The 23,882-nt window shown below is 53.5% G+C and overlaps 7 protein-coding genes across 7 annotated transcripts; 2 read left to right on the forward strand and 5 right to left on the reverse strand.

The window, feature by feature from the left end:
- Window positions 1–412: 412 nt before the first annotated feature.
- INO80 (putative DNA helicase ino80) lies at window positions 413–5,609 on the reverse strand (the record flags this gene model as incomplete). The annotated part of the gene is made up of 2 exons (XM_064839089.1): window positions 413–570; window positions 635–5,609. The coding sequence occupies 2 exons, from the start codon at window positions 5,607–5,609 to the stop codon at window positions 413–415; spliced, it is 5,133 nt and encodes a 1,710-aa protein (XP_064693337.1).
- Window positions 5,610–6,572: 963 nt separating this feature from the next.
- Window positions 6,573–7,584, forward strand: BRX1 (Ribosome biogenesis protein brx1; the record flags this gene model as incomplete). The annotated part of the gene is made up of 2 exons (XM_064839090.1): window positions 6,573–6,743; window positions 6,793–7,584. 2 exons carry the CDS (start codon window positions 6,573–6,575, stop codon window positions 7,582–7,584), a joined length of 963 nt encoding a protein of 320 aa, XP_064693338.1.
- Window positions 7,585–8,449: 865 nt separating this feature from the next.
- LTS14_006395 (uncharacterized protein) lies at window positions 8,450–10,033 on the reverse strand (the record flags this gene model as incomplete). The annotated part of the gene is made up of 2 exons (XM_064839091.1): window positions 8,450–9,337; window positions 10,007–10,033. 2 exons carry the CDS (start codon window positions 10,031–10,033, stop codon window positions 8,450–8,452), a joined length of 915 nt encoding a protein of 304 aa, XP_064693339.1.
- Window positions 10,034–11,252: 1,219 nt separating this feature from the next.
- sge1 (Global transcription regulator sge1) lies at window positions 11,253–12,863 on the reverse strand (the record flags this gene model as incomplete). Its single annotated transcript, XM_064839092.1, has 1 exon — window positions 11,253–12,863. One exon carries the CDS (start codon window positions 12,861–12,863, stop codon window positions 11,253–11,255), a length of 1,611 nt encoding a protein of 536 aa, XP_064693340.1.
- Window positions 12,864–17,744: 4,881 nt separating this feature from the next.
- Window positions 17,745–19,061, reverse strand: LTS14_006397 (uncharacterized protein; the record flags this gene model as incomplete). The annotated part of the gene is made up of 1 exon (XM_064839093.1): window positions 17,745–19,061. One exon carries the CDS (start codon window positions 19,059–19,061, stop codon window positions 17,745–17,747), a length of 1,317 nt encoding a protein of 438 aa, XP_064693341.1.
- Window positions 19,062–19,352: 291 nt separating this feature from the next.
- POS5 (NADH kinase pos5) lies at window positions 19,353–20,796 on the forward strand (the record flags this gene model as incomplete). Its single annotated transcript, XM_064839094.1, has 3 exons — window positions 19,353–19,361; window positions 19,426–19,543; window positions 19,598–20,796. 3 exons carry the CDS (start codon window positions 19,353–19,355, stop codon window positions 20,794–20,796), a joined length of 1,326 nt encoding a protein of 441 aa, XP_064693342.1.
- A 177-nt stretch (window positions 20,797–20,973) lies between these two features.
- LTS14_006399 (uncharacterized protein) lies at window positions 20,974–23,808 on the reverse strand (the record flags this gene model as incomplete). The annotated part of the gene is made up of 1 exon (XM_064839095.1): window positions 20,974–23,808. The coding sequence occupies one exon, from the start codon at window positions 23,806–23,808 to the stop codon at window positions 20,974–20,976; it is 2,835 nt and encodes a 944-aa protein (XP_064693343.1).
- Between the last annotated feature and the right edge of the window lie 74 nt (window positions 23,809–23,882).

Here is a 23,882-nt window from a genome sequence, read left to right on the forward strand (position 1 = left end):
TATTTGATTGAACGCGAAGACGAGGTGTGAGTATAATTATAGAACGATTGTTCATTTTGAGCCGCGCTCGCAGTACAGCCGTGCCGAGTGTAGCACGACCGGATCTTGTAATATAGGAATTGACGAATGTAGATATGGGACGAATCATGTACAGAGCGCAGCATGACCACTTGTGCACCTTTCCACCTTGTAGCACGCTCAATTTTGAAATGCAAGCTATAGTAATACAAGATACCTTCCTCGTGTCCTAAAGCATTTTCTGATCGCGAGGGCCTATAGACGCTGAACTCGTCAACGTCTGTCTATGTCTACTAATACACCAATCATATCTTAGTAGCCTTCACGCCGGGTAATGGCCATATCTCATAGACGACCACGGCCCGGCAGCCCAATCAACATCGTCCCTGCAGGTCTAAGCATCACCGTCAACAACAGCAAGCCGCTGCTGCACCGTCTTCGCCTTCTTGCTCATACCCTTCTTCTTCTTAGCTGGTGGACCCTCCATAGCCGAGACCGGCGTCGCAGCGCCCGAAGGCTCATGCGAAGGACCATCGTCGAATGTACCTTCGCCTGTAGATTCAAAGTCAGCTTGGTCCACATTGCAGGAAGTCTCTAGGTAGTGTTTCTTGCTCACCTTCATGATACATATCATCCATACTAACTTCTTTCTTCTTGCCTCCCGTCGTTGGGCCAGTCTTGCGTTTCTTCTTGTTAGCACCACCAGCATTGGCACCTGCTTTGCTTTCCTCCTCCGCAAGGACTTCAGCTTCCCGTCGCTCGATGAGAGCAGCCTGGTCATCATCCGCAAGCCACATAGCCATCTCCTTCGTCCGATTGTTTTCACGACTCCGGTTGTTGAAGTCTACAACCCTGTCACCACCAGCTTGACCAGAAATGACGACCCGCTGCACCTCCTCCTTCTGCAACGCACGCTTGCGAATCCGCTCTTCGATAGTGCCACGTGTGATGAGACGATAGACAGTGACCTGCCTCGTTTGACCAAGCCGATGAGCACGATCCATAGCCTGACTATCTATCGTAGGGTTCCAATCCGAGTCATAGAAGATGACCGTATCCGCAGCTGTCAAATTAATACCCAAACCACCAGCTCTGGTCGAGAGCAAGAAGACGAAGAGATCCGGACTACTCTGGAAAGCCGCCACCGTGTCACGGCGGTCTTCAAGTTTCGTGCTACCGTCCAGACGACAGTACTTGTAGTTGCGATACGTGAGATACTCCTCCATCAAATCGATCATGCGCGTCATTTGGAAGTAGAGCAGGACGCGATGACCGCCTTCTTTCAGTTGGCGGAGAAGACGGTCGAGTTGGGCGAGTTTGCCGGAATCGGTGACGAAGCGGCGCATACTTGGTACTCGGATGGAAGTGAAGCGCTGTTTCTGAGCTTCTGGAGCTGGGAGCAGGCCGGTGGTGGGCCATTTGGATGGTGGGAGTTTCTTGTCCAGTAAGGCCGCCTCGGTGGAGAGGGACATGGGGTAAAGTGCCTTGCGGAAGGGCACATCGAAGAGTGCTGTATCCTGTTCTGCTGAGGCTTGCTGGCTTGGGCAGACGAGCTCGATTGGTGGTGCAGCGGCTGATGGCAAGTAGAGGGCTTCGATGACTCCGTAGCCCTGATCGTCAATCTTGTTCTGCGAGATATTCATGAGCTGGCTCAGGTAGCCTTGCTCTGTTACCTCGGCGAGCGGCTTGCGGTCGTTACGCTTGACAATGTTGAGCATGGCGTGGACAGGTATGTAGCCTTGGTTCTCCTGCTCGTCCTCATCATCATCAAACGCCACTTTGAGCTTGCCGAGACGATGGTTGTCCTTCTTAGCCAACTCCACCGCTCGATCCATCAGAGGCTTCCTTGCCACGTCTGCGACTTCACCAGCCGAAGCATCCGCAAATCGCAGCCACGAAAATGCTCCTCTGTCTTTCTGACCAGCAACGACATTCCTCTCGTCCCAGATACTCAAATCCGTGGCCAGCGCCTTCTTCCTCCACCCAATCCTCGCATTACCAGGGCCCGCCACGTCCAATCTCCCAGCATCCTCGCCAAGCATACTAGGCAACCAATACTCAATCATGCTCCTCACAGAATAAGCTACTTGGACAAAGCTGCCCTCGCGCATGAAGCTGGCAGTCTCCGCATACCTTGTCATAGCCATAGGGGACTTTATCTCCGCTCGCTCGAAAAGGTCTGGATGATTACAAACCTTCCTGAACTGCATGACGAGGTTCATAAGAGTCGCGGTATCTTGATCATCGCCCACGGCAGCCTTCTCAATGAGGTCGAGAATACTGATTTTGTTGCGAAGATTGGTGTAGTAAGCTCGTTGACGATACGTGAGGTCGCAGAACACGTCCTCCTCAATCTTGTCGCCTAGTTCCTTCTGGACATGTTTCTTGACACGCCGCAGCATGAAAGGTTTGAGGATCATGTGCAGACGACGAAGCTGATCCTCATTGAGTTTCGTGTTCGACTGAGCATGGTTCTCGATATCCTTGGAAAACCACTCGGAGAACTCGTCGTGGTTGTCAAAGAGCGAAGGCATGATAAAGTGCAGAAGCGCCCACAATTCCTGCATATTGTTCTGGATTGGTGTACCAGTAAGCAAGAGTCGATTGCGGCAGTGGAACCCCAGCAAGCTCTTCCACCGACTGGACTGCGAGCTCTTGATCGCTTGCGCCTCGTCGAGAATCATGTACTGCCACTTCACTTTCTGAAAGTACGCTGCGTCCGCCACGACCAGCTGGTAAGACGTAACTAAAACATGGAAAGGCGAGTCCTTGTTGTAAGTGATGTGCTTGCGATCCCAGAACTTGCGCAACACTTTTCGATCTTTCGCAGAGCCCCAGTACGGCAAGACCTTGATGTTAGGCACGAACCTTGTGATCTCTTGCTGCCAGTTGTGGAGGGTACTCGCAGGCGCGATGACGAGGAAGGGTCCCCAGATGTCATGCACTTCAGCCAGATACGCCATGACGGAGATCGACTGCACGGTCTTGCCCAAACCCATCTCATCAGCAAGGATACCGTTGATGCCTTGCTCGTACAGATTGACCAGCCAATTGAGACCCTTGAGCTGGTACTCCTTCAACTGACAATTGAGCATCTTCGGCTGGGCGACATCCATAGATTGCAACGAAGTTGGATTCTGGAAGTTCATCTCTCCTTCGTCGAAGCTCTCCTGAGCACCAGACAACTCCTCTCCACCTCGATCGAAAGCGCGAGCACGGTCTTGGGCTTCCTGGACCGCATGCTGTGCGTTGATCATAGCGGCCTTCTTCAGCTCCGTCTCATCTTCGGCATCAAAGTCCAGATCCTCGAAATTCGTTACCTTCGTGCCTAGCTTGCCAAGCGAGTCACCCAAGTCGACTGAATGCTCTGCGTCCTCATTGCCGACTATAGTCTGCCCACTAGGCGTCGTGCCATCAGGATCAGAACCATGCCGCTCAATCTCATCAGTCTTGACTTTCTTGCCAATGAAATGCGAGTAGAGCTCAGTCTGGGAGATCAAGAAGTTCAGCTTCCGCTTCTGCCTGTTGGCTTCGCGCTCAGCTTCGGCCTTCTTTGCCTTATCGAGCTCGGCACGTTCTGCGACCTTGCGACCTTCGCGCTCGTCACGTTCATTGCGCTTCCAGAAGCCAAGCATTTCTCGCATGGCACGCTTCGCTCGTGCAGCGACCTCTTTCGTTGACTTGTTGGTGCGCAGCTGCCACCTTCGAGCCTCTTTCGCCGCAAGCTGTGCGGTCTTGCGTGCGTTCGATTGTTTGGTGTCCAGGCTGTTGTTTTTGATGCGGGCAACCTTGGGCACCTGTTTGGCCAACTCTCGTGAAATCTGCTCGTAGATTTGGAGATAGCCTTTACTTTCAAACCTCGCCATTCCAGTCAATCCAGCGGTAGGCTGCAGTGTCTCAAATGCCACCGGAGTCATCTCACTCGGCTCCTCAGAGTCGTCGCGCGCAGACGATGGCACAGGCCTAGCATAGCCTTGCAGTCTCTCTTCCTCCTTTGGAGCAATGAGTGGTAGCTCCTGACCTTGGTCGAGTTGAGCCTGGGCACCAGCAGCGCGAGCTTTTTCCGCCTCCTTCTGCTCTTTGCTCTTGCGAGCTCTACCGCCGCCGCTCATGCCTCCACGACCTCCACGCCCGCCCCTCTTACCGACTGCCCCGGAGAACTCGGGTGTTTGCGCCTCGTCTGCGCCATGGCTGCCAGCTGCGAAGGAGTTCATGAAACTGTGTTCCATGGGCACATCGCGGTCTTTGCGGCTGGGTACGCCATTTGTAGGACTTTCGTGGCGGAAATCCTTGGTTGGCGTGATGCCCTGCAGTCGGCTCTGTGTATCGCGAATCTTCTTGTCAAACCGCTGAATGTCTTTCTCGACCTTGATTCGCTCTTCCTCGTCTGTGATCGTCTCGAGTGACCGAAAGGCTTCATCACGCTTGATCTGCTCATCAGCAATAGCCTTCTCACGCCGTCTCTTCCGCTGCTGGTCCTTCTTGCGCTCCTTGTCCTCCTCCACCTCCTTGGCTCGAACTTCTTCCGCAACCTCGTCCTCGTGCGCCTGGAGATATGCAGCCCTTTCAGCCTCAGCAGCCGCGTTAAAGTGCTCGTGATATTTCTGCATCAAGTTCATCCTTCTACGTTTCCTCTTCATACCCTCCGTTACTCCTAGCTCGAGAGTCCGCTTTCGCGACTTCTGATGCCATTCCTGCTTTTGTGGCTCCATACCAGGCACTTCTTCTTCCAAATCGCTCATATCCTGGGCCTGTATCTCCACCCACGCTGCCTCGGTATCGCGGATTGTGAGACCCGGTGGTCCTGTCTGGATTGGTGCTTGGGGTCGGGGCGGACGAATGACAGTGGCGTGTGCAGGCGGAATGGCTACTTTGTCAGCCCGTGACCGCAGTGGGTCTAGCTGCTCCTCCTTCACGCGCGGATGACCCTGGTGAGATGCACTCGAGTTGCGGCTAGCCTTGCGAGGCGTGCTTTTTGGCGCAGGCGGGGCAATCTCGACTGGAGTGGGAGGCTTCGCTGGGGTCGGCTCTGGTGGTGGAGCTGTGGGGGTGTCCTCCGACAACAAGTTATTCATCGACATGGGGTTCGACATGCGCGTGGGTACCGACGTGGGCTGAGCGATGGATGCAGATGGCAGTTCGGCGCTCATGGTATGTGAGTGCGTGCCGTTAGTCCGTGGTGGATGGTACATGGGAGGAGATCGTGCATCAAGAGGTGGTTGAGCTGGATGTGCATGGCTCGAAGCTGGAGGAGACGATTGGCCGTGAGGTCGAGACATGTTCGAGTCATTCGCGTAGTGTGGTTGTGGTGGAAGGGGTATCGAGTCCGGTGGGAATCGGCTCTGCACCGGCGACCTCATGTGGTATGGTGTGCTGTGCGCGCTGATGTCTCGTGTGTTGGCCCGTGTCTCGCTGATAGGGTCGTAATAGCTTGACGTCGGCCGATCGCGGGAAGGTGAGGGTGGTGGTGGGAGTCTCGCCATCGAAGGTGAGTCGGTTGCGGTGTATGAGGCAGCTCTTGATCGGCCGTGACGGTCGTGTGTGGGCGAGTAGGCAGCATGTGCGGCGCCCTGTGTGGGTGATTGATACATCCTGGCTATTGTCCTTATGACTGTCGTTCATGTGCCAATCTATTGACCATCCATCATCGTCGGGACGGCTCTGTCGACAGTAGGAATGATGCTATCGACAAGCTCTTGCGACCGCAATAGCGTTAGTGGATGGCTGACGTCTCGTCCACAGCGCGCAGCCCTTGTTCCGCGTGTATATCCTGGCAATGTCACGGAGGTGATGGCATATAGTCAGTCATGTGATGGCGATGGGATCAGGGAAGTGATGCCTAATCTTTGGCAGTGTGGAATAAGCAATCATATTGCACTGTCCAGCACTCGGCAATTGAGCGTATGGAGTCAGCCAGCTTGATTCTATCTGATCGCAATAATGACCCGAGCGGATGCTTCTGCCCTTCGCCCTAGCCTCTCTCTTCTCTATTTTACGCGAGCATGCAGTACGCGACGCAGAACGCAATTCCACGTAGATATATACAATACAATACATATGGCGGCGTCCGTTTCATCTTCTTGCACTATCCTTCCTTACAAGACATTCCATCTTGTTGTCGTAGTTTCCCCTCCAGTGCCGGAGATCGAAACATTGCTGGAATGAAGGCACGGCTTTTCGCGTTCCTCGTTCGTCCAGCTGCTTTCACTTCCCACACAGCTTCCGCCTTTAGGGTGTTCTGATCTGGTGCAGAAATCGATAGTCACAATTTGGCCCGATAGGACTCGTGACTATTCCGATTCTGTCGCGGAGAGCATACCAACTGTTGACCAGTAGTAACAGAGCTGAGATCGGATATACTTCCCTTTTGTGCTAGCGTACATCTTGGTATACATTATAGTCACCATGCAGCGTATGAGAAAGTAGATTTCCTGCAGCGATATCAAATATCCTTACAGACCGTGTTACAAGCCTCAGCAAGCTAGCATGTGAATTTATTTGGAGACTTTTAAAGAAACCTTTCTAGACGACATATCTACAACCAACCTGCTGCAATGGCCTCAGTCTATCGTTCGCTCTCCAAGAAGAGCAAGACAGCCCCTTCACAAGACAGTAAACAGGACAAACTTCGACCGAACCGCCAAAGACTTCTCATTTTGACGTCGAGAGGGGTCACACACTCCCAGCGCCACCTACTGAACGACCTCTACTCCCTCCTACCTCACGTACGTCGGCTCGTCCACCCAAAGAAGCAGTACTGACTTTCCTCGGTAGTCCCGCAAAGACGCAAAACTAGACACAAAAACCCACCTGAACCAACTAAACGAACTAGCGGACCTCTACAACACCAACAACATCCTGTTCTTCGAAGCCCGCAAAGCCAAAGACCTCTACCTCTGGCTTTCGAAACCTCCCAATGGACCAACGCTCAAGTTCCACTGCCAGAACATCCATACGATGGAAGAACTAAACTTCACTGGAAACTGTCTCAGAGGCAGTAGAGCGATCCTAAGCTTTGACAAGACTTTCGAGGGACAGGCGCATTGGAGGTTAGTGAAGGAGATGCTAACGCAGGTCTTTGGGGTGCCGGAGGGAAGCAGGAAGGTGAAACCGTTTGTGGACCATGTTATGGGCTTTACGATTGTGGGCGGCAAGGTGTGGGTACGGGTTTATCAAATCTCGGAGACCGAAGTCAGTAAGAAAGATGTTGCGGCCGGGAAAGCGAATGGTGATGCGGCGGCGACGGCGGCGGCGAGTATATCGGCACCAAGTGAGGCAGGCAGAGGCGAGACAAACGTCTCTCTAGTGGAAGTCGGGCCAAGATTCGTTCTTACGCCTATTGTGATTCTGGAAGGATCGTTTGGTGGGCCGGTGATATATGAGAATAAGGAGTTCATCTCTCCCAACCAGATCCGATCCGATCTGAGGCGGAAGAAGGCTGGGAGGTATAATTCTCGTGCTGAAGGGACGCTCGAGAGGAAGGTCAAGAAGAGGGATCTTGGCCTACGGACAGGAGAGGGTAGGCGGCAGGTGGATGAGTTGGATGAGAGGGTGTTGTTTGCTTGAGCATCAAGCCTGGTCGCAGCTGGTTGCTTTGTGATCTTGCGGAAGGGCATAGCGAGGCGTTCAGGGGGGGTTCTGCTTTGGCTTGATACTATCGCGAGGTGATCATTGATGGCTTGTACTATGCTTGACATGTAAGCATCTGCTCGGTCGGCTATGATGAGAGACGAAATGGCTTGGCTCAATGTCGAGGAGGGCTTTATACATGTAGACGATGCTCTGGTGGTCGAAGCTGTCAGTCCGCTGGTAGTGCATCCGAGCGGCCTTCTGTAAGCTCCAACCTCGGCCTTTACCTTGTCCCTGACTCCTCGAACATTCGGGACCATGGTGAACGAATGCTTTTGGATAAGCTGCATAATCAAGCATGACCTCAAGGTCTGCGTAAACCTAGATGAGAAGTGGTCGGGTACGTGTGCGGTTACTTTCAACAGGGTTAGGGTTAGGGGTTGGGTAACGTGCTTTGCGCAGCACGACATTATTGAAACCTCAACATCCGCGCCGTATGCAACTTATGGACATACAGATCTGTTCGTGCTGCGTGGACGAATCAACGTCCACTCCGGCAGACAAGTGGAGCACTTTGCAGCCATACGCCATAGGCGAAGTCGTGGTCTCGATAGCATTGCATTCGACCGATACTCCGAGTTGTTGCTCTATGCCGAGATGAACACCGATCCATCGATGTCAGCCCACAACTGAGAAAGCGGGTTGACAGACGACTTGATACGCCTAGTTGAAGTCACAGCAACAATGTTAGCGGGTCCGTCGTGGTCGCCAGCGCAGCGCACTTCAATCGCAAATCCTCCTAGCTAATGAAGCAGCCACTGAATAGACTGGGAACTGTAACATATTGGTCTACACATCGTACCTACTTCATCTCTACCTCCACAGCATCCACATCTACAGCCTCATCTACATTGATAGCAATCCACGTCGCAGCAGCAACCACACTCCCGAAGGTGACGCCAATGACTGCACGTCCACGAGCGCCCTGCTTCGCCTTGAGCTTCTCATCCGTGCCCATGATCGTGACAGCGTTCTTGAGGAAGGCGTAGCTCAGCCCGCTCCATGCAGTCGTACCCGCCACAAGCCACTGGTAGTATTGCATGCTCTGATGCAAGTCAAGGTCACCTATCCCAAGACTTTGCAACACTGCAGCTCCTTGCCCACCCACAGTCACCACAGGCAAGGCCAAAGTCGAGCCGATCAACATCAACTGCAGGAAGGTGTTGTACTTCGATACGGTAGTCGGATGCACTTCTGCCGATGGCAAGGAGAAGTCCCAGTACCGCGCGAACGTCTTGGGTGCAGGCAAAGAAGCATATCGATAGTAAATCGCCGCAACAGCCAACGAAGCATCTCTCCCAAGGATAAGCGTAGCGAGGTACAATGGCAGCGCACCTTTGACAGCCAACGTGACAGTCAGGATAATCATGAGAGCCTTGTCAGCCATAGGATCCATGACGCTGCCGGCCACCGTCTGCAGCTTCCATCTTCGCGCCAACCAGCCATCTACCAAATCGGTAATGCCGGCGTAAGCGAAGAGTGCCAGTGCCCACTTGTAATGGTCATGCAAGAGGAGATATGCCGTCACTGGTGCTGCGACGAGGCGAGTGACGGTGAGGAGGTTTGGGAGATTGTAGATGTTCTCGCGTGGCGTCAAGCTGGTCAGCGAGGACCGTACTTTGGCCGTCACGGCTTTAGTACTCTCACGAGCATTCTTGATGCTGTTGGCGATAGGTTCTGTCTCTGGTTCCTAATTGCGCTATTGTCAGTCGATGTGGAGTCCTGCATGATGCTAGCAACACAGTCACAATTGGCGGTGTATGGTGGCAGTATCAAGAACATGTGCCTTGAAGGATGGAGTGTAAAGGCACATGCTCGTTTCCTTGAGGTTACGATTGGGCACACATCGATGCGGCGTCAAGCGCACAGCTTGTGTACCCCGGTGGCCACGTGTGTGCAGCAGCTGCCGAAGGACCAGTCAGCAGCATAACTTGTTATTGCGAATGCGCATTTGGCAGCCATGCTGATCCTGAAGCTCAACGGTGTCGGTGTGATCGGCGCCAAGGGCTACTGCGTACTCGTTGCCTGGGACGGATTTGCACGGCTCGACTCCTCCTGTGAAATGAGGATTGGCAGAAATTGGCGAGCGCATGAGGCGTCCGCGCTCTGAGACAAACACAGATCGTAGACCTCAAATACCATAGTGTGTCCGCGGTGGTGACGAGTGATAGCGGCGGCAGCTATGACAAAGAGAGATAGCGTTTACCTTTTCGAGCTCCGTGGGCTTTTGCGGGGGGTACGGCTTTACTGATGCGTGTGAATACGATCTCGTGGATGCGGCCGTTCCTTTCAACGAGCTGCGGCTGGCAAATCAGTCGGGGTTCGATGAGGGCGCCGAGAACAAAGGCCCGATGCTTACCACCACAGGCTGGCAATTGGTCGACATGTGTGGCCGCAAAAGGATCGAGCTGTGATGACAGAAAGGCCGCCACGCACGCCCGCAGGAGTAAGGGGTATAGCTGAGGAGAGGGCAGGTCCACGCCCGAAGGTGCCACCAAGGACCGGAGACGTGCGAGATGTCACATAGCAGCGAGCGCGCAAAAGCTGCCGGAGGACCAATCGTGCCATAGTCCGATCAAGCCATTTCGCGCGTGGAGGAGGAAAAGGTGAGGTGGAAGAGATCTTCCAGATGTGTGGCTGATCCCTGTCGCTGATCGCGCGTGCATGATCGCTGGCCAAAACTCTGGGTTCGTTGGAGGCGTCTGCCTTTGCACATCTGCAACGCACGTCCGCCGGCGCGCGTCCGGTGTGTTTATCTTTGTCAACGACATGTTAATGAGGTAGAGTCGGCATGTTAATACGACACGCAAATTGTAATCACGTAGGTGTGATGAGCATCTGGAGCACGGTGGGTCTGGGTACACATCGCACCAGCTTATCCTACGTGTCACAGGTTCACGAATGACATCGAATCACAATGCCTCGGATTACGAGCGGCGCAGCGACAATAGCGCAACGGTTTCATCGATTACGGTGTCGATCACTTCTTCTAGGCTGCTCTGAGCGGTGGAGTATGGTAGGCAGTGCAGTTGCAGTAGCCGATCGATGGCAGGCTTCCTTACTTCCGGCTCATGCTTGCTAGTCAGCGGTCAGCGCATCTTGTCATTCTTGTGCAACCTGTCACCTGAGCCTGTTCCTGAGCACGTGAATCTTGTTGTTGCCCTAGCCCGAATTGGGGGCGAAATACCGAGCTCGAAGATACTGTAGCCAAGCAGACAGGCAGGCAGGCAGATGCACGTCGTGTCACAACATGTCGAATGATGCTTTTATTGCTTGATGATATCGTAGCAGGACTATTACAACTTGATTCGATCAACGTCAAGCCTCCAGTCATGCAGCTGAGTGATACAGCACATGGCGCTTTTCCTCTCTCGCATCGTGTCGCATATGATACACGCAAGTGCGAGAAAAAACTCAGATTACCTCCTCAATGACTTCGTTTTATCATTTCCGCGATACTGATGGCACGTCAACGCCTCCTACGCATGCTCTGCCAGCATAATCATAATTGCCCAAAACTCCGAGCAAAGCCCCGATGAGGCTGATAACAGGTTGAACCGACGCTCCTAGTGAAGAAAGTCCTAATAAAAATAGAATTGATATGGTTACTGTGCGTAATGTCCTCCGCCAGATGGCACAGGATCGGCACGGAAAGCTTGCTGCGAGGATCCGTATTGTTGATATGGCTGACCGTTATGTGCCGCCTGCTGGTAACTCGAATTGCCGCTGATACCAAGACCGTGCATATCGGAAGAGGTCGTAGCGGAGTGCGGTGCTTGCACTGAATATGAGCCAGGGCGGTACGGCATCTGGTCTGCTGCGGGATTTGTCTGATGTGATGCAGACATCGGGCTCTTGAGATCCGGATGAGGTGACTGCGCAACAGCATTCGGGGGCGCGCTGTGCATGGCATAATTCTGCACGGGCGAGCGAACAGCATACTGCTGAGTAGGCGCGCTTGCGTACGAATGAGGCGGCTGTGCATGCGACGAAGGACTGTTCATGACGTTTCCGTAAGATGCTCTGTTGTTGTGAGCACTCATCGACCCAAAGGAGGATGCGGTCTGCTGCTGCACAGGAGTGCTGTTATATGCAGGCTGCATCATGGTTGGCGTGCTCTGCGAGCCATTGCGCTGGATGGCACCATAGGAAGAAGCATAGTGCCCACCGTAGCTGGATTGTTGTGGAGGTTGCTGGTGATCCTCAGCCTTGACTGGCGGCGCTGTCGCAGTGCTGGCAGGTGCACCAGGATAGTAACTTCCGCCGTAACTTTGACCGTTGTAACCTCGATTGCTGTAGGCCATAGCTGTTGCTGGTGATTGTTGTCCAGGCCAAGAGGTTCCAGTCATGCCGCCGTACACACCTGCTGCGGTGCTTGGTTGTAGCCCGTAAAGACCACTGTAGGGTTGACCCATATACTGACCAGGTCGAACGCCATAGCCGCCGACCATGCCAGAGTACATGGATTGAGGATGCGCGTGCATGTGATTGTCGATCGCGTAATGCTCGGTCTCCTCAACAGGCGCTCTGAAGTTCTGCTTGAGATAAAGATCTGGCCGAACAGAGATATTCTGCAGGCGTGGATCGGTCAATGGGCGCGGAAGCAGCTGGTTCTTCACATCGTCCACCTTGTAATAAGATACCATATGATGCGAGATGCCGTTGACAGATACACTCATCGTCTTCTTCACCAAGCCGTCAGGTCGGAAGCCATAGCTATCCACGAGGGAACCGATGAGAGAGCGCTCCAGCTCCTTGTCTTGGTCACTGCTTGGAAGTTCGGACTTGCCATCGCCGGTTGGGTTTGGCGTGGGTGGAGTCAGCGGTGTTGGCAGTTCTGCGGCCTCGTTCTCATCCGAGTCGCGTCGCGGATATGGCTCTCCAGCCAAGCTTGTACGTTTCCTCTTGATTGCGCGCTTCTTCTCGCCTGGTGGAAAAGGCTTCTCTAGCTCGCGATAGATGAGAAAGTTTCCTAGAATACGACTGGGGCTCCAGGCAACGCCATCCGTCCAGCGCTTGATGCCGGACGCGTTCTCCTCGTAGATGAAGATACTGCCGCTCTTGATGAGGGACGAGCGTTCTCTGTCGTGTGGTCGCCTGGGAACGTGGTGAAGCTTCCCGCTCAAGCACGCTTCGAACAGGACCAGGCCGTCCATGGTGTTGTGCACGAAGCCATGGAAAGTTGGGACCAGTGGGCCCGCACCTCCGCCGCTCATCTTGCGTCCGATCGAACGTTCGTAAAGATGACCTCAACGCGTCTGAAGACGGACAAATCCTAGCCTATGACGAGGTCTAGGTTGATCTGCCAGGTAGCAGATATGTGAATCAAGCGCGTAGACGGCCAGACCTGCGTGCGCTGCTAATGTTGCGCCGAGCTGAAGCAAGAACGTTCCGGATGAAGCGTAGGTGAACCTTCGATGCTGTCACGTCTGGGCAGTCTCGCGATAATGCTGCTCTCGCTGGACTTGAACGGGAGGAGTACTTGGCCGTTTGAGAGGATCGATGCGAAGCCAGTGACAAGGGTACTGCTGCTGCGCTGACAAGCTCGGTAGTCGACTGCCGTAAGGATGTCGGAAGGTTTCGGAAGTATGTTGCGAACTCAAGACTTGATGTACCTGGCAGCAGAGACTCTGTCAACAAGATGCTCAAGGTTATCGGCGAAGACGAATCGTGTAGAGAAAGGTTGGCAAGAGCGAATCTCGCTCGAACCCAATTGGAGATATGTATGCAGTCGCGGATGGCGGGGGTAGGCTGCGTAAATGAGTTTGTTTGACGGGTAGAACGCCGAGGATTAGAAGGTGTGACGACAAAGCTGTTAAGCATAAAATGGAGAGAGTTTGTGGCCGTACCTGTTTCGATAAATAGAGTTGGGTGCACAACGGTCAAGTCGGGGTGGTGAGTAAGGTAATTAGATCGGCTTGGGTTCGTCGCAGACGGTTTGGGGCCGCGCAGCACTCCTGATCAGGACGTGGGTCGCACTTCCAAAGTGGGAGGTGGCAGTGGCCAGAAAGCTTCGAGCTCGCTGTACGTGCGCGGCCACGGTCCACGGAAGCACTGGGCCAATGTCAAGTAGTCGCTGTCCGCAGGTGCTGGGTAGCTGGAGATAGCTGGGCGAGAGAGGCAAGACAAGCCTCAACCAGGTCTCACCACTTGTACTGGGTACTACTAAGAAAAAGTGTCTAGGGCATGCCAAATCGCTCGCCGGCGGTGCAGGATTGGTCGATCAGATCTTTCGGCTCGCCGAGTACGGCAAGACTGGGAATAAATCGGTAGCCTCCACTTCTAAATCCGCGGTGTCTGACGAGCACAGTCAATCATCGTTCGCCTTGACATAATCAGGTCGGGAACCTGCCCACTTACCTCTGTCGATCTTCTCGGCAAGCTTGAACCGGAGCAGCGAGCACAATAATAATGCCTCTATTCGCAGCTACGCCCTGGATTGGCTCGGACCGACTTCGTAAGAATCTCAAATGTACCACCGACGTTGGCGGTTGCGCTCGTCCGCACGAACGAGCCTCGGAGAAATACGGTGCCTTTGGCTGGCTTGTCTGATGTGGTTAGAGAGGATGCAGGTTTTGCTTTGCGCTCCCGCAACACTATCGCTCCAAGATATCCGGGGTCTGGTTGGTGAATCTGGTGCCTGCACAACGGTCTGATGCGCCGAGTCTAGTTTTGCGCTCCACGAGTCGTGCTCCGCCTGTGCCGGGAAGCTTGCGATTTATATTCACTCGTATTCAATCCGGAGGATGTGGTGACATCCTTTGATGAAGACGTGGATGACGATGTGTGGTCTACAAACACCTTCAGTAAGCGCACCACTACGACCAACAGTCCACCACGGCCTCTTTCTCCTAGCGTGACGCTGCTGGACATCAATGGAGCCAAGCGCATGGCCCCGTCTTCATGCATTCAAGGTAGCCTGTCACGGACTATGCCCAAGCGTCCTGACTAGTATAGCTAGGGTGCCGACTCAGCTTTTCCCTTGTTCCCAGAGGCCAGGTACACTCTCACGTCCAGCCACATAAGCTTCCGCCACGATACGCGCAGTGCTGTTGCGCGAGTCTGCGGCTAGCGGCGTCAGTCCAGTCTAGGGGCTCAATTCTACTGTAGCCACAAACTATCCACTACGCGCCACACAACTCGCGCACACACAGAAGTCGTTCTAGTGTGTCAGGCCAAGCAGACTTTCGCCGGGCTAGACACCGCGCGGCAATGTGTCGCTGGCGTAGCCTTCAACTGCCACCTAATCACCCATACACGATGCGAGCAGCTGGGCTGCTCCTATCTTTCGCAAGTCCTGCTCTGCTCGGTCAGACCGGCACCCTACCCAATCGCTATCTTTTGCCATGAGCGGAGGTGCATCAATGCACACTCCGTCGAGCACCTGCAGATCACCATTGAACGGAAGCTGCGGCCGTCTCGGCACTTGCCGATCGATATTCACATGTACCCAGGATCGAGCGTGTCTACTACTGATTTTGAGCAGATCCACTGACCTACGATACAACCCGCTCGACCTGCAGTTGGCGTACTGAGACGCGGCTTACCATATTTTGCTAATGTCATAATTGCATGATAGCGTTGTTGCACAGCGCGACATCTACATGCCGTAATACAGCATGCCGATCGCCGTCGTGAGCCGGGACCGGAGCTGGCACCGCTGCTTGGAGCGTCTAGACCGGTCTCTCCACCGGGATGCACAAAAGCTGGTCACCTTGGCTTGTTCCTGGCGGAGTCGGTGGCACGAAAATACGTATCACTCCTAGGCTAACAGGTGATGTCGCGGGTCACATTCACGAGACCAATCACGGTTGATGAGAGTGTCTACTGGCACAAGACTCGAGTCCATACCACTCTTCGTGCACGACGACGCGTTCTGGAAACAGCAAGATGGCGACATCATGTATGCTGCAGTTCTGGCTCACGGTGGCGTGAGCCGAGGAATCATGAGACCCCATTTCACTCATATTAATGTACCAGCAGTAGCGTATTGTTACGATCTGCATGCGAGATCAAAAGGGAAGGCCGAGGTCATATAACCGGCCACGCGAGATGCGATGCGATGAGACCGAGGAGCCTTGACTGCGTCTCGACGCAGCGAGACGCAGGAACTTATCGTCGCCGAACTCGTGCAAAGCTGCGATTATGACCACATTGTGCTCCCAGCAACCATCAGCTTGGACGGCTGTTCATGGCCTTGCTGCGGTCTGGCTGAGGGACGGGTGGTCGTCATGCACAGCGCGACGATGTGTGCGAGATTCCTGCCATCCTCTGCGAACGTGGCGAGCAATGTGATTTGAGATCCGACGTGGCCACGGAGGGACCGCAAAGGCAACGCCAAGACCGACTCAAATGGCACTGGTCTCAGTAGATGTTCGACACAACCAGAGACCCTCCTACCACCCGTCGGAGATGATACTTTGAAACTTTGGTATCATCCATAATCTAAACCCACAGTCGAGATGGAACTTCCACAATGTCTCGGTCAGCTATTTGGGATGGGTGAGACATGTCGGTATCCTTGGTTCACAGTCACTTGCCCTGACATGCTTGTCTAGACCGTGATATGGCTTGTCGCAGACAGACAGCAGGGTAACAATGGTACGGAGGCTGTATTACGTTCCCCGCCGAGCGGATCGACCTTCCTATCTGCATAACTCTAAGACATTTCTTACTATATGCAAATTGACGCTACTGACGGCATCGACCCAGCTGAAAGGTACAGTTCTGCGGCAGGCAACTCACGCCTGCAAGGTGGCGCCGCTACCACGGAGTGCTGTCGATCTTTTCGACCACGATTCTTGTTACATCTCCGTGGATATGTCGAGGATTTCCACTTTATCGCACTCGTACTCCTCTTTATCGCATACCTCATTGCCTCGGCCTGGTACGAGCACTGTTGTTGATATGTGGATGAACGGACAAACGGATGTCCCCAGATGGCAGTAGTGGCTCTTGGAAAGCACAAGATCCTCACTCAATATTCGTGTCGCAAGGATAACCTGTCATCTTTTTGTCAGGGACATGGCCGTCATGCTCCTCCAACCACCGTAGCGCGGCCTAGCGGCTACTGCGGCGGCTGTAAGCATGTCATGTTCAAGGCGTTTGTGCAACGACTCGATATCAGAATCATTGCAACGAAAGCAGGTGAAGCGTAAGCATCCTACAAACCTTGTATGAGTCGCCATCGCGGAGGCTTTCGTTCAAAATGGTGAGATTGACCGTGTCGACCAGCAAGCCAGCGACTCGGACCACAAATCCATGCCCAACATGACTCCATGTGCACAATGGACGACAGATGAGGTCAAAGAGGGGCATGCGACAAGCTTTAGGCTCACTTATCCGATCGTTTTAGCACTCAAACAAACTCTTGAGGTTGGCAGAAGTCAACCGTGTAAGCTTTGTCGTTGTCGAAAGTGTAACGAGTCAGTGGCGATAAGAGAGAGAATTAAGAAAACCAACCACACTGGTTGCATGTGCGTCGCATGACTTTGCAGGTCTAGCATAGAACATGTTGATCTTCGAGGGATGGGAAGTGTAGGATGATGAGGGACACCAAGTTGAGCACTGATGATCATGACAGCGCATGATGATGGCATGGTGTAGTTGCATCGACCGTCGAATGTATGGAGCGAGAAGTGCATTCCGAGAAGATACCAAACCGCAACAGGGTATGTCCAAGCAATGTAGTTTCAACGACTCGAACGAGGAAGTGTGAACCCGTTAACCGTTGCTGATATGCATGGTAGCTGTCAAACACCATCATGCATCAGTGTAAGTTTGTCGGCGCAGATTGGGCGTCGAGGGATAGCCTACCCAGGCATAACAGCTCATTATTGGGGGCGCCAAAAGGTGCCCAAACAATAGTCGCATTGAAGTAGGCTGTGAAGAGACGATGTGGCCAGTAGTGGAGGCAGATCTGCGTATGCGCATCGAATATATGAACACTCTAAAGGGGTATCGGTCTAGCAGGAAAATAAGTCAACACCAGACCAACGCCACCGTAAAATCTGCCCTCCCATCATATATCTGTCGGCCATAAGTCGTGCTTCTCGTTTCGGACAAGCCGCCAGCCCCATATTTGCGACCATAGATCATCACTTGTGCCCAGTGACCATATCGATGGCCCGGACTAAAACCGACCCAACCAATCCCGCCGCCGCCACAGGCGCAAACATCTGCAAGAACTCGAAAGGACTACGAGCCTTTACCTCAGTGTTGATATATGCAGTCTTCCAATCCTTCTCTTGCGGTCCACCTTCAATATGTACCGCCTCGACATCACCAGGGAATTTCCCAGTCTTGTAGAACAGCTCCAGCATATCATCCTTTTCCCGCCATCGATCCAGGACCCACTCCGCCATCGCATCATGATCCGTAATAGGTAGATCCGAGATCTTGTATCTTCGCCAGTGCAAGTTCACGCTCTTTGGCGGCCGTCCTTGAAAGTAGACGGATCGCAGTGTGAAGACGTCCTGGCCGTAGAGGCCTGGCGGGATACCTTCGTAGCCTATTGTGCAGTCGTAGAGGTATTCGACCGTTCCTTTCAGCTCCTGTAAGCAGAATTGCATGCCGGTGCTGCGAGGGAGGAGCTGGTGTCGCATATCTGATATGCCGCTCTTCTCGGCGTACTTCGTGCTCCCGGCACGAGTATTAGAGCTGGTGTTTGTGCCTTCGGGAAAGATGAGGAGCCACATTGGATCTAACTGTGCGCCTCCATGAGTGCCTGACGTGGGACCCGAGTGTCGTGTGCTAAGCTTCTGTATGCGATATCGCATGCGCTCTTGGTCCTTCGACCATTTCCTGGCCATGAAGATGAAGCCATAGAACTGCATGGCTGGCCCGAGTATAGGCGCCCATTTCAGACTCTCTTTGAGGATGATATAGATGTGACCGTGCATGGGCGGCGTATTGGTATAGCTGACCCACCACAGGTACAACCAGTCGGTATAGATTTGATGATTGGCCATCAACACCGCGCGCTCCTCAAAGTTCATCCTCACCTGCCCATCCTCACTCTGCTTGATCAAGCCCTTCATGCTCTTGTCGCCACTAATTCTGATCACCGTCGGACTCCACCACTGCGTCATCGTCGTCACAAAGAGCCCAAAGTACTGCTTCGTCATGGCCATCCAGGCGTAGAACCAGTCTTTGTCTATGAAGTACAGCGGGCTGCCGAGCAGCTGCGTGAAGTGGATGAACAGGCATGAGGTGATGAAGTGGAGGAAGAAGCCGATGATACGAAGAGTTTGTAGCCAGGGGCCATGTTTAGGTCCTCCTAGAGTCTCCTCTACTTCTTTCGGGCCACTGCCCATCCAAGCCTGCCATTCTGTTGCGAGATTACTAGGGACGCGATCCAGATCCGGACGAGTCGGCTTGCGCTGGTGGACGCTTCCGTTGGCTTGAGATGCCATGGTAGCGAGTGGACTATGAGAGGCGCATACCTACAGCTTCTGTTGAGCCGGAGGGAGAGACTCGAGACGTTGCTGCCTGGTACTATAAGACCGAATAAATGGCACGTGGACGGGTTCACTCGGAACAGCTCAAAGGGTGATGACTCTTTTGTCCCAAGCACGCACGTCATCCCGGATAATCTATTTGATTGGGTAATCAGTACACAAAAGCGCGTCCTTTTATGCACAAAGACTGATGCATATTGATGGTAATGGCGATGTTATGAGCGAGGTGTAGAGAATGGACCGGCGATGACCACGGTATGGAGATGCTTTCGGAGCACGACTAGCCGTCCGTCAGTAGGACAAAAACACTATGTAGCAGGAGTCACATGGCCGGCGAAGGCATCATGCAGAAGAGGCTTTGCCATCACGTCGCGAAGACACGAGATTCGAAGCATCGCAGAGCTTCCACCACGCGCCTTTCCTGGCTATCGAGGCACGTCAGACGCCTCGTAAAAAGCATCACGAACCTACATGCTGATATGGAACTTCAGAGACAAGCCATCACGACCTTCTGGCCTTGAAATGGCCCGCTCCGCCACGAAACATACTGTGCATCCGCAAGGATGACGATGATCAGGTCCATAGCGCATTGCTGGAATACATCACGCATATCAAAAGGGACTACCCGGAGACGAATCTGATCTTTGAGCCTTACCTCGCAAAACAACTGCACAAGATCTTCGACTTCCCGATCTACACCGTCAGCGAAGACGATAGTAACGTGCCATATCACGAAAAGGCCGATCTGACTACCACGCTTGGCGGCGATGGCACAATCCTCCATGCTGCCTCCCTTTTCGCCACTGCAACTAGTGTTCCGCCCATGCTCTCCTTTAGCATGGGCACTCTAGGCTTTCTCGGTGAATGGAAGTTTAAAGACTACAAACGAGCATTTCGTGAAGTCTACGTCTCAGGCCACCCATCGCCACTACCGGAGCGTATCGGCAACGAGGTGACAGACGGCGGCAGCGGACCACGGGTCACCACAGATGCCTCAGCCTGGGCGAACATCAAAGGCAAAAGTATGGGAGCGTCACGAAGCTCTCGCGTGCTAATGCGTAATCGTCTTCGCATTGGCATCTTCGACTCTGACGGCAATCGCCTACCTCATGAACCACCATTCGCGCATGCGAACAATAAATGCGAGGATATCTTCGCCCTGAACGAAGTCCTGCTTCATCGTGGAGCACTACCACATCTAGCGCATATCACCATCCTCATCGGCACTCCGCCCCACCAGCGTATCTTAACGACAGCAATAGCCGATGGCTTCCTGGTTAGCACACCTACTGGCTCGACAGCATACAGTCTTTCGAGTGGAGGCTGTATTGTGCATCCGCTCGTCTCGAGTCTTCTCCTCACGCCAATCTGCCCTCGCAGTCTTTCATTCAGACCTGTTGTGCTACCGGCCAATACGCCTGTGACCTTACGCATCGAGGCCGAGAACCGCGGCAAGGAGATAGAGGTCTCTGTCGACGGTGTTAGGCGGAAGGAGGGTCTGAAGGCGGGCATGGAAGTCAGAGTCGTGGGTGAGGAGGTCAGGACGCCTGGTGCGCCTGGTGCAAGGGACTGGATGGGCGGTGTGCCGAGCATTGTACGGTCGGGCGGCGCAGCAGACGGCGAGGACCATTGGGTTGGTGGGTTGAATGGCCTCTTGAAGTTCAATTACCCGTTTGGCGAAGATGGGTGATGTGGTAGATTCTAGCGATGTAGGATACAGACGAGAGTCTCCTTCCGCAAGGCACACTCTATCAGTGGAGATTCGAAGGAGCATTGATAAGGCTATTTCGACTGGTACAAGGGTTATAGTAATCGAGTAAGGGGAAGAGAGTGTAGTATAGTGTACTTGTATGTCTATAGAACGCTATCATGAATACCGCAATGGGCTCCCAGGTCTACTACGCACACCATTACCAGCGTCACCATACAACTTTACAGGCACAGCTGGACTGCTGTGAGACCGTGCAGGCTGGTTCTCGACATCCGAATCTTCATCCCCAGAGCCCTCGAACGTCCCATCGACCACCCGGTTCTCTCGTGGAGGTGTAGGTGGCTCAACCTCAATATCCAGCCCAGCATCACCGTCTCTAGTCTGCGGCCTACTATCATCCTCACTAGCCACATTGCTAACAGGCTCAGTGCTACTACGCCAGATCCTGCGTCGCAACACCGATACCGGACTCCTGCTCGCTGGTGAAGAAGGACTAGCCGGGTCGCTCTCCCAGCCTACCTTCAGAGCTGCTTGCGAGCGGTTCACGAGTGATTGTGCTAGCGTCATGTCCACCACTCCGTTGCCTTGTCTCGCGAAGAGCACGAGACCCAGGCAAAGTAGCAGGAGAGTGGACTGCACGATACCCATTCGCTTTTGCCACACCAGCTCGTCTGCCACCAGTGTCAAACGCGTGCTCAACGCGAGCATCTCGCGCTGATATTGCGCTCGCTGGCCTTCGAGCTCGATGACGGTGCTTTGCCATAGCTGGTCGTACGCCTGTCGGAAGCCTTGCAGCTCGGTCATGACTGTGCTGTTCAGAGTGGTGAGGAAAGTCGACGTGGCTGTGACCTGGCGCTTCTCGACTTTGTTAAAGGCTTCGCGGAGGATGCGGGACTGCTCTTCGATGTACTGCAGGCTGAGGGTGCTGTTGCTCTCGAGCTGTTGTAGTCGCTTGGAAATGGACTTGAAGAATGATTCTTGTGAAGATGGTTGTGCTGGTGCCTGAGAGGTAGCGGAAGTGCTGGATGCTACACTGCGTGTGCTGTTCGTGGTTGTATTATTACCATCACCTGAAGCAGCCGCCAGAGTGCTAGAGATGGTTACATCTGTTTGGCTAGATGCGCTGGTATCGGTGGAGGCACTGGCGGAGACATCGGCACGAGGAGGCAAGACGGTAGGAATGCTCTCGTTAAGCGCCGTCTGTGAGGAGAAATCATTGGGGGCGATTGCTTTGTCGATAGTGGACGACGTCTGCGTCGTTATAACGGAGCTGGATGTATTGGAGACTTGCGCGTATGTAGTCGGGACAGCGGGCACGGTGGTACTACTCTCAGCTAGAGCTGCTACGCTGGTGTCTTCGCTAACAACATGCTGCTCAATGGTAGGCACGATGCTATCCAGGGTCATTGAGGCTGCGCACGTAACACTGTCAGTCGCAGCGATGATATCATCCAGCACCGTTTTCGTAGTCGGAGTGTGCTCTCCCTGAGAGGTTGCATTGTGCTCGTTTGCTACCACGGTTATATCAGGCGGGGAGATCATGGTTCCCACGTCCAGAGTCTTGTTCTCGAGCACACTTCTAGCCGTGATCGCTTCCTCACTTGGTATTGAAACAGGAAGTTCCAAGATTTCGCTGCGCACAGTCTCGAAAGATGTATCGTCGTCCGAAAGTTCTCCACGAGCCATCTCCTCTTCTTGTCTAAATTCCTGCATCATGGTCTTACCGTGCACTCGAAGCAGGCTGATTGGACAGTAGTACTCGCTGCCATAGTGGGTCAGAAACTCGATCCGAAGATATCGCGCCCATATCTGTGGCTCCTCGACCAAGAAGGCTTGCACCTCGCGCGTGTTGCGCGCCTCGAAAGTCCCAAGTTGCTTCCACTTCTCCTCTTTGACAGGGTAGCGGTCTGACACAGAGATCCGGAAGTGGCGGAAACTGCTCGAGAAGAACTCGTAGTTGGCAAGCACAATGGTGTCGATGTGGATATCGTTACAGAGTTCGACGATGAGAAATTTGTTGTTGGCCGAGCACTTATTCAGCATATAGCTGTCCTTGTTCTCTACCAATATGGAAGACGCATGCTTGCACTCTTTGTTGTTCTTGAGTATGTTGGCAGCACAGTCAAAGGAGGCGTAATTGGTGCGCTCTTTACACGTCTTGCCTGCATCTCTGGATCGTAAAGTTGCAGGAGTTGGATCATTCGGCGAATCTGTTAAGGAGCTGTCTTTTGTAGACTCTGAAATCGTCCTGCTGCTGTCATGCTCTTGCTTCGCTGAGCCGCCAGTCCCGAAGCCGGAGAAATCCAGATCGATCTCACTCTCTTCGCCAAGTGTGTCGAGATCATTACCTGGCCTGGTTTGCTGTCCGGTAGACTGCCTCTCCTTCCCTACGTTCTCTGGAGATTGTCCAGTCCTCGCAAGGTTCTGCTTCTTCCAGTCCTCAAAGGATAGGAAGCTGACAGAGTCGAGGAGTGAATCGATTTCATCAGAACTTCCTTCCTCTATAGCAGGTGAACTGCTGCGACTGCTTTCGGCACTCGATAGTGTTGACGATGTAGGTGCTGAGACTGTCGCAGTGGGCTCGGCCGAGCCTTCCTCGCTTAGACGGGTGGCCTGCTGGTCCCTCTCAGTAATCCAGCTACCATTAACGGACGGTATTGTCACAGGCAAGCCAGCTGCCAGTCCTGTGGTGTTGGCTGCTTGAAGGGATACATTCGTGGTAGCAGATGATCGATCAGTCGGAAGGCATTGCTGTGGCAAGGTATGGGTGATATAATTCACTGTCCCGCTCACACATGTCGAAGAGCGTGTGCCGGCTGGTACAAAGCCAGATTGTATGAAGGAGGCATCTGTCGTATTCGCAGTGGCGACTGCCGGTGCAGCCGCACTGATTCCAGATGTATCATTGTTATTATCCGCCGTTGCATGAGGTAAGGAAATGATGCCGGCCAGCCATATTAACAGGTTCGCAACTCGCAACATGCGTGCCATGCTTCGCTCTGCATTGTCGACAACTGACCTCGCTGATGTCCAGTAGAGAGGCGGTTATCGAAGACGCACGCGAC

This window comes from Recurvomyces mirabilis (assembly GCF_035927965.1).
Source record: "Recurvomyces mirabilis strain CCFEE 5264 chromosome Unknown scaffold_16, whole genome shotgun sequence".
NCBI lineage: Eukaryota > Fungi > Ascomycota > Dothideomycetes > Mycosphaerellales > Teratosphaeriaceae > Recurvomyces > Recurvomyces mirabilis.